Genomic DNA, 16,715 nt, shown 5'->3' with positions numbered 1-16,715 from the left:
AGACTTCACTTATCTGGAAGAAGCGACAATCTAGTTTCTAGAAGTTCCTTTGGAATGCCTGCCACACTAGGAATCTTTTTTATATGCAGTGGAACCTTGGTTCTTGAACTTAATCCATTCTGGAAGTCTGTTTGACTCTGGAAACCGTTCGAAAACCAAGGTGTGGCTTCCGATTGGCTGCAGGAGCTTCCTGCACTCAAGCAGCAGCAGTAGTGTCAGGCATTCAGCTTCTGAAAAACGTCCGAAAACCGGAACACTTACTTGCGGGCTTTCGGCATTCAAGAGCCAATTTGTTCGTCAACTAAGCAGTTCGAGAACCAAGGTACCACTGTACACTTTTTTACTCTTTGGATAGAGGAATAAGTGAATGTCAAAAAACAAAGATAGCTTGATTCTGTTCCTAGAGGGATTTCTGGATATTGGGAGAGATTCAGTGAGCATCTATTTACAAAGGAGATTTTTAAAATCTCTCCTCCCACTGTAGCTCCCCTCATCCCAATAAAATAAAATAAAGCTTAAGAAGATTGGTCGTCATATTGGAGCAGATTTTAGGGGGGGTGTGGAGAGTTGGAGGGAAGGGAGTGTTGCACACACAGATTTCCATTGTATGAGTAGGCGGACATTGTTGAATGTCACCCATGGCTTGTAACTTTAACTATATGCTGCACTGAGGTTTATGAGCAGGGCATCAGTTACAGGGTTTGTACAGCATTACAGTGCACCCAAAAAAACTTGCATAACAATTTTTTTAAAAAAACGGCACTGCATTAGCAAGGCCCACGGAATAAGTTTCTCCTTCCTTAATGGGCATCTTATCACTTCAGTATGAATATCAAATATGTCAGAATAGCTTTCTCACAACAGGTTTTGGCATTACTTTTCTTGTCACTCATACCCAGATGCTATTTAATTTTTCTCAAAAAATTCAGTATTTTGACTTAACGGAGCCTGATGGAAGGCATTGAGAATCAAGCCAATTCTCACTTATTAGACAAGCTTTCAGTAATCCTCTATATAGACTTCAGATTCTTCTGAGCAGAATGCTGTCCATGGGAATGTGATGTTCATGTCTGTAGTACTCATTCTGTATCACCTGTAAAAGCAAGAAGGCTTTTATAATTGGGTTTGGATTTTTGAGATCCTGGTTTTACATGATTGGGAATACTGCCTGAGTTGCAGAAGTCCTGGCTCCTGGAATGGCAAATTGGGGCAGTCTTAAATGGACAGTCAGGATAGGACCACTTTGACTGGGGCAGTCGCTGGCGGATCATCGCAGTTCCCAAAGGTGCAACATGAAAGCAAAGGCCACAACACATATACTTTTTAGGTATGCACTTAACACAGGTATCCCCAAACTCGGCCCTCCAAATGTTTTGGGACCTCAACTCTCATCATCCCGAGATAACAGGACCAGTGGTCAGGGATGATTGGATTGTACAGTGGTACCTTACTCCCATGAAAGGATACATAGCCCTGCACTCAATGTATACTGAATGTAGGGTACAGTGGTACCTCAGGTTACATACGCTTCAGGTTACAGACTCCGCTAACCCAGAAATAGTACCTCGGGTTAAGAACTTTGCTTCAGGATGAGAACAGAAATCGTGCTCCGGCGGCATGGCAGCAGCGGGAGGCCCCATTAGCTAAAGTGGTGTTTCAGGTTAAGAACAGTTTCAGGTTAAGAACGGACCTCCGGAACGAATTAAGTACGTAACCAGAGGTACCACTGTAGTCCCAAAACATCTGGAGAGTTGAGTTTGGGGATGCCTGGCTTAACGTATCTTAAGTATATGTACTCAGAAATTTAAAGTAAGATACAAAGGATAATATCTATATGATGCAAACATCAAGGAGCCATGATGAGATGTGGTTCCTTGTTGAGTATATAGTGAAGGGCGAGATGCGGTTGGTGCTGCGGTCTAAACCACCGAGCCTCTTCGGCTTGCTGATCAGAAGGTTGGTGGTTCGAATCCATGCAACGGAGTGAGCTTCCGTTGCTCTGTCCCAGCTCCTGCCGACCTAGCAGTTAAGAAGCATGCCAGCGCAAGTAGATAAATAGGTACCACTGTGGCGGGAAGGTAAACGGTGTTTCCATGCGCTCTGGTTTACGTCACAGTGTTCTGTGGTACCAGAAGCGGTTTGTCATGCTGGCCGCATGACCCGGAAAGCTGTCTGTGGACAAACACCAGCTCCCTTGGTCTGAAAGCAAGATGAGCGCCGCAACCCCATAGTCGCTTTTGACTGGATTTAACTGTCCAGGGGTCCTTTACCTTCATATAGTGAAGGAAACCTGAATTTGCGGCCCACATATCAGTGGAATCCTAAGTGGGATTGGTGAGGAGCAGAGCAGCACCCAGAACCTTGCCACCTTTTCCTTTGTGGAAAACAGAGGCTCCTCTCCTTTCACTGCTCCAGCTCCATGGTGATACAGCTAAGGGGGCTGATGGTCAAGCCCTCGGGGGATTCACATAGTTTGGGATCCAGCAGATTCAAAATAGGCCCAGTCGGGGGGCTTTCTGCCTGCTGCCACCACAGTTCCTTTCTCCCTGCCCAAGAATCGCTACTTGCCATCCTAACCTCCTCCAGCCACCAACGTAGGCGCAATAGAATTGTGCTTTAAGTGTGCTTGAAATTGAAGCCTAGAGGAGAACTGATTTCAGTGTCTCTTTAGGTTGAGTTTTCTATGGAGTTGCCAATTTTTGAATTAAAAAATGAGCCCTCTGCGTAGAGTGGGAGGTGGGACCATGGCAAAGCCTTGGTGCGTCTTCGAGTGCAATCAAGGGGGGGGGGATCTTAGACTTAAATATTTATTACCTGTCAGAATGCAAATAAACATTCCATCATTATGGTTCTAATTAGCTCCTGGTTCTGCAAATGCTTTGAACATAAGAATGAGACTACTTAATGAATTTATACCCTTCTGGAACACAGGATGATGGGATTTTGTTCTTGCATTATGCGCTATGTGCAGCTTCCTGTTGTAAGATAAAAGGTAATTGTGAATACAGTGGTGCCCATAATGCTCATCTTGGAGGTTATTTTGAAACTTATTTGTATTGCATCAGTAACAGAGCACATCAAATTGGGTGGCTTAAGAAACAGTTATGGAGTTCATAGCAGGATTTGTGTGCTTGTAGAAGTACGAAAGATATCAAAATCCATAGCTATCTGACCAGCCAATTACCTATGACATTTGAGAGAGCAAGAGCACCAATTAGTTTATGGTATGGGCACACAAAATCAAACTGATAGGTTTTTAAAGGCCATTTCATCTGTCTTCGTGAAAACACTTGATCTTTTTACTTGAAACCAGCACGAGTACACCTTTTGTGTTTGCTGTGTTCTGACCTTTCGATGGCTGTTTTGTATTAGGTTTCCAAAGAGGATGGACCATATAGCTCAGTGGCAGAGCATTTGTGTTGCATGCACAGGGTTCATGCTTCAAGCCCCAGCATCTCCAGATAGGGCTTTGAGAGACTACAGTGGATGCTTGGGTTGCAAACGTGATCCGTGCAGGATGCACATTCGCAACCCGTAGCTGTGCGTCTGCGCACGTGCGGGTTGCAATTCAGCACTTCTGTGCATGGGCAAAGCGCGATTTATTGCTTTTGTGCAATAACCCGGTACTTCCGGGTTTCGGCGGCACGTAACCCGAAAAAATGCAACCTGAAGCATCTGTAACCCGAGGTATGACTGTACTGTCTGAAACCCTGCAAAGCTATTGCTTCTCTGTGTAAACAGCACTAAGTTAGATGCGCCAGTGGACCGACTTGGTATAAGGCAGCTTTCGACATATCTAACTCACCACTTAAGTGTGGGACCATTGAGATCAGCTCTGATGAAAATGAACCTTTATTTCTTGGAGAATGTTAGGTGGTAATGGCTTCATCAGTTACATCAACAGGTTGTATAATTTCTTATCCCTGTGCAGTGAATTGTATCGAGGGGTGGCTTCATCCATGGAAGATGGAGCAAGCTTGTGGGAGGTTTTCCCCCCAGTTTCACAGGGAAGGATTCAAAATAACGGATCTAAATGGCAAGAAAGCAGATTCTGACTTAACAGGAAGAACTTTCTGCCAGGAGGAACCCTTTGACAGTGGAATGGACTCATGCGAGAAGTGGTGTACTCTCCTTCCTTGGAAGTTTTAAAGCAGAGGTTGGATGGCCATTTGTCATGAATGGCTTCAGGGGAGATTCCTGCATTTCAGGGGGTTGGACTAGATGACCTCTGGGGTCCCTTCCGATTCTGTGATAATGTAATGTCAGTGGAAGGAATTTCCGCTCGTATGAGGCACCTGATCTTTACCACTGGATTTTTACCTGACGTAAACATGTGTTGTTTGCGGAACCAACTCTCAGCACTGCTCAGAAATGAGAGGTCAAAGATGTTATTTTTCCAGCTTCTTTCATTGGACTGAAATGTAGGTGCTCTGTGCATATCAGAACTTCAAGCATTAAGGGATTCATTTTGTCATGGAGACAATTCAGTGAAATAGCTTTTGGTTTGGAGGCTGGTTGGTGACTCCCATTTCTTTTTCTTTCCCAGCTCTCAGATACTGCTTTTGTCATATAGCCAGTGCACGCAAACATGTTCATGCATAGTGAAGATATACAAAGAAATATAAATACTCCTAGCCATGTTTTAGTGTATCCTACATTCAGTATATATTGAGAGCGGGGCTATGTACCCTTTCATGGGAGTAAGTTCCACTGAATTCAATGGGACTTCCTTCTGAATTGATGTGAATAGGCTTGTTCTATCCAACCCACTTGAAATCAGTTGAATTTAGCTATGTACTTGACAGTAGTCCCAACATTTCTCTTCCATGCCTGATTTAACATTGCAATGCCTATCAAATGAAGATATCAATATCTCACAGTATGTCAGCACATTTTCCTGAAGCTGTTATATAGGACAGAAGACAAATTTAGTTCTGCTGTGTTCAATTATACTTCTCTCATTTTTATTTTGTGTTAATGTTATAAATTTTATCTACTTGTTTTGCTTGGAACCAATAGAATCTTCTGTTACATTACAAGAGAACTGAATAATGACTGGTAATGATAGTAAGCATACTTAAATCATTTGCAAAGAACATTTATATGTGCAAAGCTGGTTTCTCTTTGTAACCTGATCACTTCTTAATCAATTGGTATTAGCTGCAAATTACCAGGTAGCCATAAACCAAACAAGCTAAATTATAGACAACAGTAATGTTTTATAGCTCAAAAGAAACTGCTTTTGCAGCATGGATTGCAATTGCTTTCGGCTAAATCAGATTAGCATGACAATCTAGCCTGTTTTAACTTCTTAACAACTAAACAAATCAGGTATGAAACCTGCAGGAGACATTGATTTCCAGTTCTCTTTTTTCTAACTCAAGCAGATTAGTACTATTAAAAAATCTGCCTCTATGAATTTTGGCTGGTTCTTCCATTTTGGCATTTTCTCCAGTTACTGCATTCATGGGAGGTTATGTTAGTTGGCTGTTGTTCATCAGCAGAAGGTTGCGTGTTGGGGTGTGTGGGTTGGTCTTAAAATGGAAAAAAAACCACCTATTTTCTGTGTAATTATTTCACTGGCACTGTCACATGGGTCTTGCACAACTTTGTTGGCCTTTTTTGAGCATTGAATAATGCAAATTGCATCAGTGCCTTGGTCATCCCTAGACTGGGCTGTTGTAAGGTATTATTTAAGGGACTGCCCTTAAAAGAGCATTCAGATGCTTCTTTTTAAAAGCTTTTTCCTTTTTTTGTTTTCATCTACTGTAGCAGAACGCTATTGCCAGAGTTGTATCTGGGGCCCATTATATGGCATAAAAACTGGGCTGTTTGATTGGTTATCCTCTTTTAAAAGTAGCACCTACCACTTTAAAGGAGGCAATTTACTGTGTGTTCTGAATCTCTCCTCTCTTGGCAGAAGGAGGACATGCAAATCCCTTCTCTTAAAGTAGGAATTGATTGATTGATTGATTGATTGATTGATTCTGTTTCTATGCCACTTTTTATTCAAATGAATCCCAAAGCAGCTTACAAACAAAAGATAGAAATAACATAATGGAACATCATGAACACAGCATAAATTGTATAGAATACTTAACAAATCATCAGTAAAACAATCAAAAATCACAAACAAAACAATTGCCATCTATGTAAAACTATTAACAAAACAACTAAAAAATAAGCCAAACATCACAGTTACACCAAAAATCATATTGCAGTCGTACCTTGGTTTTCAAACAGCTTAGTTTTCAAATGTTTTGGCTCCTGGATGCTGCAAACCCAGAAGTGACTGTTCCAGTTTGCGAACTATTTTTGGAAGCCAAATGTCCGAGGGGATTTCCGTAGCTTCTGATTGGCTACAGGAGCTTCCTGCAGCCAATCAGAAGCTGCGCCTTGGTTTCCGAACGTTTTGGAAGTTGAACGGACTTCCGGAACGGATTCCGTTTGACTTACAAGGTACGACTGTATAGGATTCACAAAGTACTACGGCATTCGTATCTAGAAATCAATATTAATAACTTTAACAAAATAGCAACAAGACAAACAAACAAAGTCCTGTTGAATGTTCTTCCCTCCGCCATCACTCAGAAACTTTCATTCTGTTCAGTGCATCAAAATACACCTGCACATAATGCTCCTGGCAGCAACTCCCTTATGAAGGATCCTTGCAATGGAGCTGGTCAGAACAAAGACTCAGATCAAATTGAGACTCAAAAGGGGATAATCCACAGTTCACTGTGCAGTGCAGTCTCAGGGCTTCTCTCTGAAGAAAGATTTGCAAAGAAAGTGAGATGGTTTGGTGTAAGAACTGCAGCAAGTTCTCGGGGGCTTTTTGCAACCTTTTTGGGAATAGCTGTGTTCCCATTCTGAAATGGGAGCTTGTGTACTGAAAATTGAGCCTGGCGCAGGACTACTGCACATTTGCTTACATTAATCTTCCAGCCAAGGAAATAATGCCCTACAGTTCTCAGCACAGGTTTCAACCTCCTAAACTTTTCACTATATGCAGGAATTGTCCAAGGAGAACTTAACACTTGCAAATCTTTCTGCCTATGCTGTTGCCTACCTAGGTTAAATACCTTCTGATACCAAAGCCTTTGAATCTCAAATTAGTGTTTGTGTAATGAGTAATCAGTCCCAAGAAGTCTTAAGTGGTTGGAGGTTTAACAGTAGCAATGTCCGCTCAAGTTTTTTTTGTTTTTGTTTTGTTTTTTTGCCATTCGGTTTATATAAAAGAGGGTTATTCTGTTAGTTTCCTGCTTTTTAATCTGCTGCAGTTTTTCTCTTACCGTTTGTGTGTGTGGTATTATTCTAGGTCTTGATTTTTGTAAGCTGCGTTGTGGGTATTTTATAACAGAGAAGTGGTATAAAATAAATACTTAATAAATACTTAATACTTAATAATAAATAATACTTAATAATGCACCAGGATCATAGGATAGATAATTCTTTTTGTCCTTAAACAGGTAAGTGTCAAAAGCTGCAATACATTTTTTATTCATCTGTTTGCTTATTTAGAAATAACTGGGCTGTTTCTTTTCCAATAAAGAAACAGTCACATTGAATAGTAAGATCTTGTGTTGTGTAGCCTATCATCTTTCCTTTTTTTTTCCTGTCATGGTGATTTCACTCACTTTTATCTCTTTAACTATTATGACAGTAGAATTGACATACAGAAATAAATCCAGAAAGTAGCTTTTTTCTGTTTATTTTTGCAGGAGCAAACTTTGGCTCTGAGGAAAGAAGGAATTGGTGTTGTGCTAGATTCTGAGCTGCCTCACCTAATAGGCATTGATGATGATCTTCTGAGTACTGGCATCATCTTGTATCACCTGAAGGTAACTCAATATTTATTTGCCTTCCCGTTCCTAAATGGGCAATTTTAATGATAGTGTTAATTTGTTGTCTAAATAAGCTAAGCATCCATTACATCCCTGCAATAATGTGACATCAGCTGTTAGGTACTCTAATTTGTTTAATATAAAAGTATCAGTCAGTACTGCCTGTATCTGTCCCAAGAGTCAATGACAGATGAATGGTACCCTAGTGGAGCATATTGGTTCATTCATTTTGCTGTGGTCGTGAATTGATGCTGCTTGGAAACTTTCAGGATGCTCTTTCTTGCCTGTTAAGGAGGAACAGTAATGAAAACAATATTTCCTTGATAAAAGCTCTTCAATTCCTTAGCAGTTTTAGCTATTGTTCTACTTATGTGGAATCATTTTATTTTTGCTCTATGGTAAATAAGTTTTACGCTTCTCTATAGGAGGGACAAACACACGTTGGCAGAGAAGATGCTGCATCAGAACAGGATATTGGTAAATGAAATAAGAGGAGGGGGGGGGAGAACCCTGTCTGAGTTATCTTCCTAAAACGGGGGTGGGGGGTGGGGATATTCCTCAAGCTGCAGATATATCTGAAGAAGTGTGCATGCACACAAAAGCTCATACCAGTAACTAACTTAGTTGATCTCTAAGGTGTTACTGGAAGGAATTTTTATTATTATTATTATTATTTTATTTATTTTATTTTGTTTTTACTACGGCAGACTAGCCTACCTGCAGATACATAGTTCTCTTAACATATAGTTCTCTTAACAGTAAATGAAGCGGACCTCAGTTTCCACTAATAATGAATTAGTTTTATGTGTGAAGTGTTCTGTTTAGGTTACCAGAAAATACATGTAATATTTCTACAACTTGAATCTACTTTTATACAGGGATTTCATAGTGAGACCACTTAACTTTATTTGCTCCCTTTACATTATTTTTATAGGTTGTACTAGATGCTCCTGCAGCAGAAACTAAGGATGTATTTTTTATCTAATTTCTCCCTTCTCCCAGCAGCCCCCAGAGCCCCCCATGTCTGTTCTGGAGGTTTGGGAGACCCTCCAGAGCAGTGTGGGAGATAATACAGAGGTTGCACAGGCAAGGGGATTGGCAAAATAACTTTTTGCCTACAGGAGCATCCAGTTAACAGTGTGAGAGTCTCTGCTGCACCAGGGTCCTGCCTCTTAAGAAAAAGGAGCCCTTTTGGTTGCAGCAGGAAATTCCTGGATACAACATATTTCTCTCTGTCTCTTGTTTGTAAACACACACACAATGCAAAAAGATACTTAAAAATCAGGAATCTCTTTTTCCAGTGAATAGAATGAGAGTCAATAGATTTTTAAATTGTGTATCATAAGTTCCTGGGCTTATCTTCTTGTTTACTAATAGAAGAAAAATGTTTGCATTTCATAGTCCTTCATGGCCTCGATTTGGAAAGTGAGCACTGCATCTTTGAACATTTCAATGGAACAGTTAATTTAATACCACTGAGTGGAGCACAATGTTCTGTAAATGGAATTCAGATCACAGAGGCCATACAACTCAACCAAGGTATCTATATGTTTTTCTTCTTCCTTGCAATGAAAATCCATTGTATTTTGAGATCTTCTTCCCCCTGCTGTTCTTTTTCTATATATCAATTTCTGTTAAATATCAAACTTCTGTTTTCGTTGTGCAAATGATACAGTGATTAGAAGCACAACATACAGTGTGTTTATTTAGTATGTGTGCTGCTGCAGATGCACCATGGCATAACTGGATGCCTTCGTCTGCCCTAGCTGCAATAAAACATGTCTCTCGCGTATTGGTCTCTACAACCACAGCCGGAGCTCTAACTCTCCAACGTTTGACTTCACCCCCAAAAGTGCACTCCTCCATTGCCTCCAAGATAGAGGATGCCAACAATTGATAATCTCTATTTAGACACCCACCAAACCCCACCCCCACACACGTCCATACGTTCTAGATATTTTAGGGATCGTCAGACTGGCTTGTAATCTCCATGCAGTTCAGGTGTGGCCACTGGGCCATTCCAGAAAAGGAGGAAAATGATTGGTGGCCTGGATTGAGTTTGAGGGTGACTGTTTAATTGCACTCAGTGTTTGCACTAAAGCTGTCACTGCAATGATGCTCAGCTGTTCAATTTCATTTTGCACCACTCCCTTGAAAGAAGGGGATTACGCTTCATTTTTCGCTGCCATTCTTCTCTCAATACAACAGCTGCCTTGTAGTTGTTGAGTATTATTAAGATGAGGGGAAGAGATGGTAGCTTGCTAGACTGCTGCATTTTTTAGTGTCGCGAACAATGCCCAGGCAGTTGCTCTGGGGATTGCAAGACCTTTCATCAGTTTCTCCACTCAACTGGTTTTAAGGTGGATATACCCAAGTGGCCTACAGTGCTTGAGTATTGACACCTAACAGAACGCCATATTATTTTTAACATTTCTCCCCTTGTGTTTCTTCCCCAAGGTTATTGAAGCACACTCCTGATCCTTTCTATCCTGCTCGCTGTGTTTCCTTACGAGTGCTGCTAACCAGTCTATCAGACTTCACTTTTGTATACAGTGCTACCTCGGGTTAAGCACTTAATTCGTTCCGGAGGTCCGTTCTTAACCTGAAACTGTTCTTAACCTGAAGCACCACTTTAGCTAATGGGGCCTCCTGCTGCCACCGCGCCGCCGGAGCACGATTTCTGTTCTCATCCTGAAGCACTATTTCTGGGTTAGCGGAGTCTGTAACCCGAAGTGTATGTAACCTGAGGTATCACTGTATATGAAATTGGGAAGGCTGAAAAAATTCTCCGCAGCCTCCTTCATATCTTCATAGGCTTACCTTTGAGAACCTGTGTTTTGGAAGAAAACTTTAGAGTCTGGATTAACCAAGACAACCAACTTAAATGTAGATAGACGGCAGCAACATGTACACCAAATCCCAGTTCACAAGCTGGAAAGTCTTCATGCTAGCTTTCATTATGCATGTTTTAGCACTGTTTCTTAAATGGTGTTTAATCTTACAGCCTGGAGTCACAGCACCTTTAAATACCTGCTTCAGATATTTCTGATTAGCTCCTTTTGCACTTAACAATCTACTTTCCTTTTAGAATTGCCATGCATCAAAAATGTGTTAAACTCTTTGGGAGAGTTGTGGGGACTATGCCTTGTAATTAGCTACCGCCCCTTTGTCAAAATTAATTGAGATGGCATTAATTTGTCTTTTAAATTTAGCATAGCCAAATGCAAGAAAAGTGGAACTGGTTTTCAGTCAGTAAAATGTAGCCAAAACTAGGGGGGACCAGGAATAAATCCAAATGCTGCCCCTTAAAAAAATAAAATTAAGCTCCTAGAGTTTAATAAACCTGGGATTACCTTGTTCTCCATCCTGAAAGCAGATATCTTGCATGGTGTTACATGTGAGATCTTGTAGAGTAAAAACCAAAGGGCGTGTAGTAGCAAGTTGTCTTCTTGGGAACGGTATTCCGTATTATGTGTTTGGAGGGTCACATATTTTTGCAGAAAAAGTAGCATTTGATGATGAATGTGAAGAAGGCTCATGGGCAGAGAAAAGCAAAAATGCATAAAAATGGTATCAGGTGCTTCTTTTGATTTTTATATTTCTACATGAATTTCAATAAGGACAAATGTAAGGTTCTGCCCTTAGACAGAAAGAACCAGATGCACAAATATAAGATGGGGGACACCTGGCTTACTAGCAGTCCGTATGAAAAGGATCTTGGGGTCTTGGTGGACCACAAGTTTAACATGAGTCAACAGTGTGATGCAGCAGCAAAAAAAAGCTAATGCTATTTTAGGCTTCATCAACAGAAGTATAGTGTCCAGGTTAAGGGAAGTAATAGTACCACTGTATTCTGCTTTGGTTAGACCACACCTGGAATACTGTGTCCAGTTCTGGGCGCCCCAATTTAAGAAGGATATTGACAAGCTGGAACGTGTGCAGAGGAGGGCAACCAAGATGATCAAGGGTCTAAAAACGAAGCCTGATGAAGAGCAATTGAAGGAGCTGGGTATGTTTAGTCTGGAAAAGAGGAGACAGAGAGGAGATATGATAGCCATCTTCAAATATCTCAAGGGCTGTCACATGGAGGAGGGAGCAAGCTTGTTTTCTTCTGCTCTTTAGGGTAGGAATCGAACCAGTGGATTCAAGTCACAAGAAGGGAGATTCTGACTAAACATCACGAAGAACTTTCTGAAAGTAAGACCTGTTTGACAGTGGAACAGTCTCCCTTGGGGGTTGTGGACTCTCCTTTCTTGGAGATTTTTAAGCAGAGGTTGGATGCCCCTCTGTCATGGCTAAGATTCCTGCATTGCAGGGGGTTGGACTAGATGATCCTTGGAGTCCCTTCCAGTGCTACAATTCTATGATTCATGTTAGAGTTAGGACTTAAAGTAATGAGGAATGGTTGTCATTCTATATTCGATATCAATTTTACTAGAAAACACTGCGTACGGTCATACCTCTTGTTACGTTTGGTTCAGGTTACATCTTTGCAGGTTGTGTCCGGCGGCGACCCGGAAGTACCGGAAAGGGTTATTTCCGGGAAAGGGTTACTTCTGGGTTTCGCCACTCGCGCATGCGCAAACGCACAAAATGACATCACGTGCATGCACAGAAGCAGTGAATCGCGACACATGCATGCGCAGACACGGGTTGCGTTCCGGAACAGATCCCGTTCACAACCAGAGGTACCACTGTATTTGTCATTGAGTAAACTACCATCTGAAGAGGTTTGGATAGTTAATAACATGTTAAATACAGTATTCCGCTTTAGCCACCCAAAGCCTAGCTGAATAAGAGCATCTCATCCCATTTCCATTAAAAAATACTGTCTCACGCTTTGGTGAATCTGCAGAGGAAGCAAAACCACAGCCACCAAGAATGCTTATTTGTGAGCCCATAAACATATACATGACATAGTTCCACCCTGGTGGACTTGCAATCTAGATTTTCAACTATAAACTAATTAACATTAGTTAAAGGAAATGTCATCCAATGCAGGCAGAAGACATTTAATTTATTGGCGTGATATAGGCATGCTGATTTCTCTTCACTCTTCCTTCCTGCATAACCCCTTTTTAATGTTAAAGATGGTGAGCATGATATGTGCACTGAAATTGGCATCATTCAAAATTAACCCTAAAAAGCCATTTGAAATCAAGCGAAGAAATCCTGGTTGAGCTTCGGAAATGCTGGGTGGTTCAGATGTAACACCAGAATTTGGGTTGGTGATACGTGAACAAGCTTGAACGATCTCTCCTTCTCCGTTTGAGTCTTGGATTTCCTCTCCTAATTCTCTTTGCTTGCCACCACATCTGAACCGTCCCAATTTGCCCAAAGAGGAGGATTGCAAGCTACAGTTTGAACTTGACTCGAAACCCTGGTTAGCAAGTGAAATATGGCTTGCACAAATCATTGTTTCCCTGGTTCAGATAGAGATGCAAACTTTGTGTGGAATTCAGTGTTGTGCTGTTACAAGTGTTCCATCAGCGTGGGCATTGCAGTTTTGTTTTTTGGGCATTGATATACCACTCAAATCAACCACATCCTCTGAGTGCTTTACAAGCTCTGAATAGTTAAGCAGACTCGGAAATGTTGTGCAGCCAGCACCAGGGCCATCTCTTTTCTCAAGATGTTAATTCTTTTTTTAGAAATCTACTTTCTTCCATGTATAAGCAAATGTTGCAGCCACATTCTATTCCTGCAAAGTCATAAGGGCTTCAGTTGCACAGTCAGTCTGCAGCCTGAGACTCCCTATATGCTTGGGGAAGCATGTGTGTGAATCTTTATAGGGCTGGAATATAAATGTGCCATTTAGAGCTGCTTTTTTGCCATTATTTCAAAACAGCTGAGCGAGTGTGCTTAAATCACTCTCCGAGCTTTTCAAAGGAAAATAGTAAATTTAACTTTCAGGGTGGCACAAAGGATGAGAAACGCTTTGTGAAGTAACAAGCATATGAAAGAGTTAAGAGAGAAAACTATTTTACAGTGTTAGCTGGCAGAATTGTAACCAGCTGGGACCCTTGACTATAGTTTCATAAAAATATCCCAATTGAAAGGAAGGCCAGCCTGGTGCATAGCATAAATTACGGTGATAGTATTGAAATAGCTTTGCTGCATAAAGTTTTATGAACAGTAAATCTTCTTTAAGATTAGACTGCGATAAAGTGCAGTAGGCAATGTTACCATAATTTTGAATTGAAAGAAAACACTGGACTCTGCCTTTCCAAGAGGCGGTTTGGCATAGTTTGCAAAGTATACTTGTCATACAATCTCTATTACATTTTAATTTCCATAGTGAATTGGGCATATTATTAAAAAAAAGAGTCCTTGGATGGAAATATGCGAAGAAAATTGTTCTGAGCCATGTTGCATTGAGATTATGTTTGTTTTTTTGGCGTTTGCTTTCATCCATAAGCTGTAGTGTTCTTTTTAAAATGCAATTCTGCTCTAGTTAGTGGAAATTGCTGGAAACGTTGAAGTGGCCGAAATATAAATGGATTGATAGAATTAACCAAAGATGCTGCACTCAGTGTGTTTAACTGGCAATGAGGATTCAAGATTGAGTATTTTTGACATAATGCAGGAAGTCTTCCAAACCAACTCGCAAATGGTATTTGCCTCTTCATCTTTAAAAATACAAATCATGCCTCCTTTTTATCGCCTCCTTTTGCCCTACTGAATTATTTAAATAGTTTTTCCAGAGCACATGGTATTTCATGATATTTGCAGAATGTGATCTAGTTTGTAGCTGGAACCTCTAGAGCACTCTTTTATCTCTCCAAGTCAAGGAAACTGTTTGAGCTGTTCCAAGAATAATTAAGGCATAACATGGAAAGATGACTCGATAGCATATGCTTTTGTTTGGAGCAAACAGATCAAACTGAAGGGTAACGATTGGGGCTGCACTTTTGACACCAGAGAGAGTGAAATCAAAGAAGCTGAAATCCCATGTTTCAGTTTTCTTGTGATCCCTGGGATTGTCCTAATTCTGCTCATTTTTAGAATGTCTCCCCATCTGTGTTTTCAAACTGAGAAGCGGACCGTGCTGATTTGATTGGCTGTGGAAGTAGTTGTTCAGAAACAAGCTGGTGCATTTTGTTTTGTGCATTAGGAAAACCTCAGAACTTAGAACTGATGGTGTTGTGAGTCTCTAATCTGGAGCCAGGAAATTCATAAGGGACCCCAACAGTGTTGTTGACTACAGCTTTCAACAACTGTGACCATTGGTCATGCTGGCTGCGGCTGATGATAGCTGGAGTCCAGCTACACCATAAAGGCTGCAGGTTCCCCATTCTGGCAATTATACCATGCTACCTTTTGCCATTGGCTACCAGGTCAAGTTTGTCTGGGTACGAAAAGCAGCATGGAGCCAGCTGAGATGGGTCCAAGTTGCCTTGTTACACATTGCTTTCTGAACCTTGTGTGTGGGGCTTACATAGGCCTGCATGCCATTCTTCACACTCACATTTCGGTCTTGGCTAAATACAGTGGAACCTTGGTTCTCGAACGGCTTGGTTGACAAACAAATTGGCTTCCGAATGCCGAAAACCCGGAAGTAAGTGTTCCGGTTTTCGAACGTTTTCGGAAGCCGAACATCCGATGCGGCTGTTGGCTATTGTTTCTGGGGCTCCTGTGCTAATTGCGAGCCGCTCCTTGGTTTTCCAACATTTCGGGAGTCGAATGGAGTTCTGAAACGGATTAAGTTCGAGAACCAAGGTTCCACTGTACTATGGTTATTTGTGCTTAATGTCTCCCCAGACCTACTACAGTACAGTGGTACCTCGGGTTACATACGCTTCAGGTTACATACGCTTCAGGTTACAGACTCCGCTAACCCAGAAATATTACCTCGGGTTAAGAACTTTGCTTCAGGATGAGAACAGAAATCATGCTCCGGCGGCGTGGTGGCAGCGGGAGGCCCCTTGGCTAAAGTGGTGCTTCAGGTTAAGAACAGTTTCAGGTTAAGAACCGACCTCCGGAATGAATTAAGTACTTAACCCGAGATACCACTGTATTGTTCTCAACCGAAGGGTTGAGCCAGGACAAGCCTGTCCTGTTACCCTGCTTCTTTTGTAGCTTGTTCTTTATCACTTGAATGTCACATGGATGAAGGAATAGGGTGGTTTTCTGCTCCTCGCTGTTGCTTTAGATTACATATGTGTTTGCCCATTATGGAATATGACGTCACTCTGCATTTTAATTACCAATGTTCTCTAGAAATCCTGTCATTTAAAATTACGTTCCTAATTTAATGTGGATGTGAGAGGGGGCGTGCTCAGTGCTTTTTTCCAGGGGGTACTCAATGGTATGCAGTACCTGCACTTCTTTTTTGTTGTTAAAAGGTGTGGCACTTACTGTAACAACTTCATGGCAAGTACCGGCACGTATTTTTATAGGGGGGAAAGCACTGGCTATTCTCATATCTGAGGGAAATATTTCATGTCAGTATCCTCATCGACAGTTGAAATCCAAGTGGATTGCTATGGCAATATATATTTATGACTTTTAGAGGCAAGTTAACTGCATAAGGCTGCACTCTGAGCCCCACATAACTGGGAGTAAGTCCAGTGGAATCTATAGGATCCATGATTAGGATCGCAGCCTAGCACTAAACAGCCTAGGTCCAGTATACCTAAAGGAGCGTCTCCACCCCCATCGTTCCGCCCAGACACTGAGGTCCAGCACCGAGGGCCTTCTGGCGGTTCCCTCATTGCGAGAAGCCAAGTTACAGGGAACCAGGCAGAGGGCTTTCTTGGTAGTGACACCCGCCCTATGGAACGCCCTCCCACGAGATGTCAAAAGAGAAAAACAACTACCAGACTTTTAGAAGACATCTGAAGGCAGCCCTGTTTAGGGAAGCTTTTAATG

General features: G+C 41.5%; 1 protein-coding gene across 6 annotated transcripts in view; it reads left to right on the top strand.

Moving 5' to 3' along the window:
* LOC310759631 (kinesin-like protein KIF16B) overlaps positions 1-16,715 on the top strand; it is a 101,686-nt gene that overhangs the window by 32,687 nt on the left and 52,284 nt on the right. For all 6 annotated transcript variants that reach the window (XM_083607066.1, XM_083607067.1, XM_083607069.1 and 3 more), the window contains 3 exons: positions 7,722-7,841; positions 8,270-8,321; positions 9,246-9,383. In XM_083607066.1, the coding sequence (XP_083463192.1) occupies positions 7,722-7,841; positions 8,270-8,321; positions 9,246-9,383 (310 nt within the window). The remainder of the gene's footprint in view (positions 1-7,721; positions 7,842-8,269; positions 8,322-9,245; positions 9,384-16,715) is intronic.

The sequence above is a fragment of the Podarcis filfolensis genome (genome assembly GCF_964270895.1).
Source record: "Podarcis filfolensis genome assembly, chromosome: 3".
NCBI classification, from domain to species: domain Eukaryota; kingdom Metazoa; phylum Chordata; class Lepidosauria; order Squamata; family Lacertidae; genus Podarcis; species Podarcis filfolensis.
The sequence above is the reverse complement of the archived record's forward strand: the minus strand, read 5'-3'. Positions and strand labels throughout refer to the sequence as shown.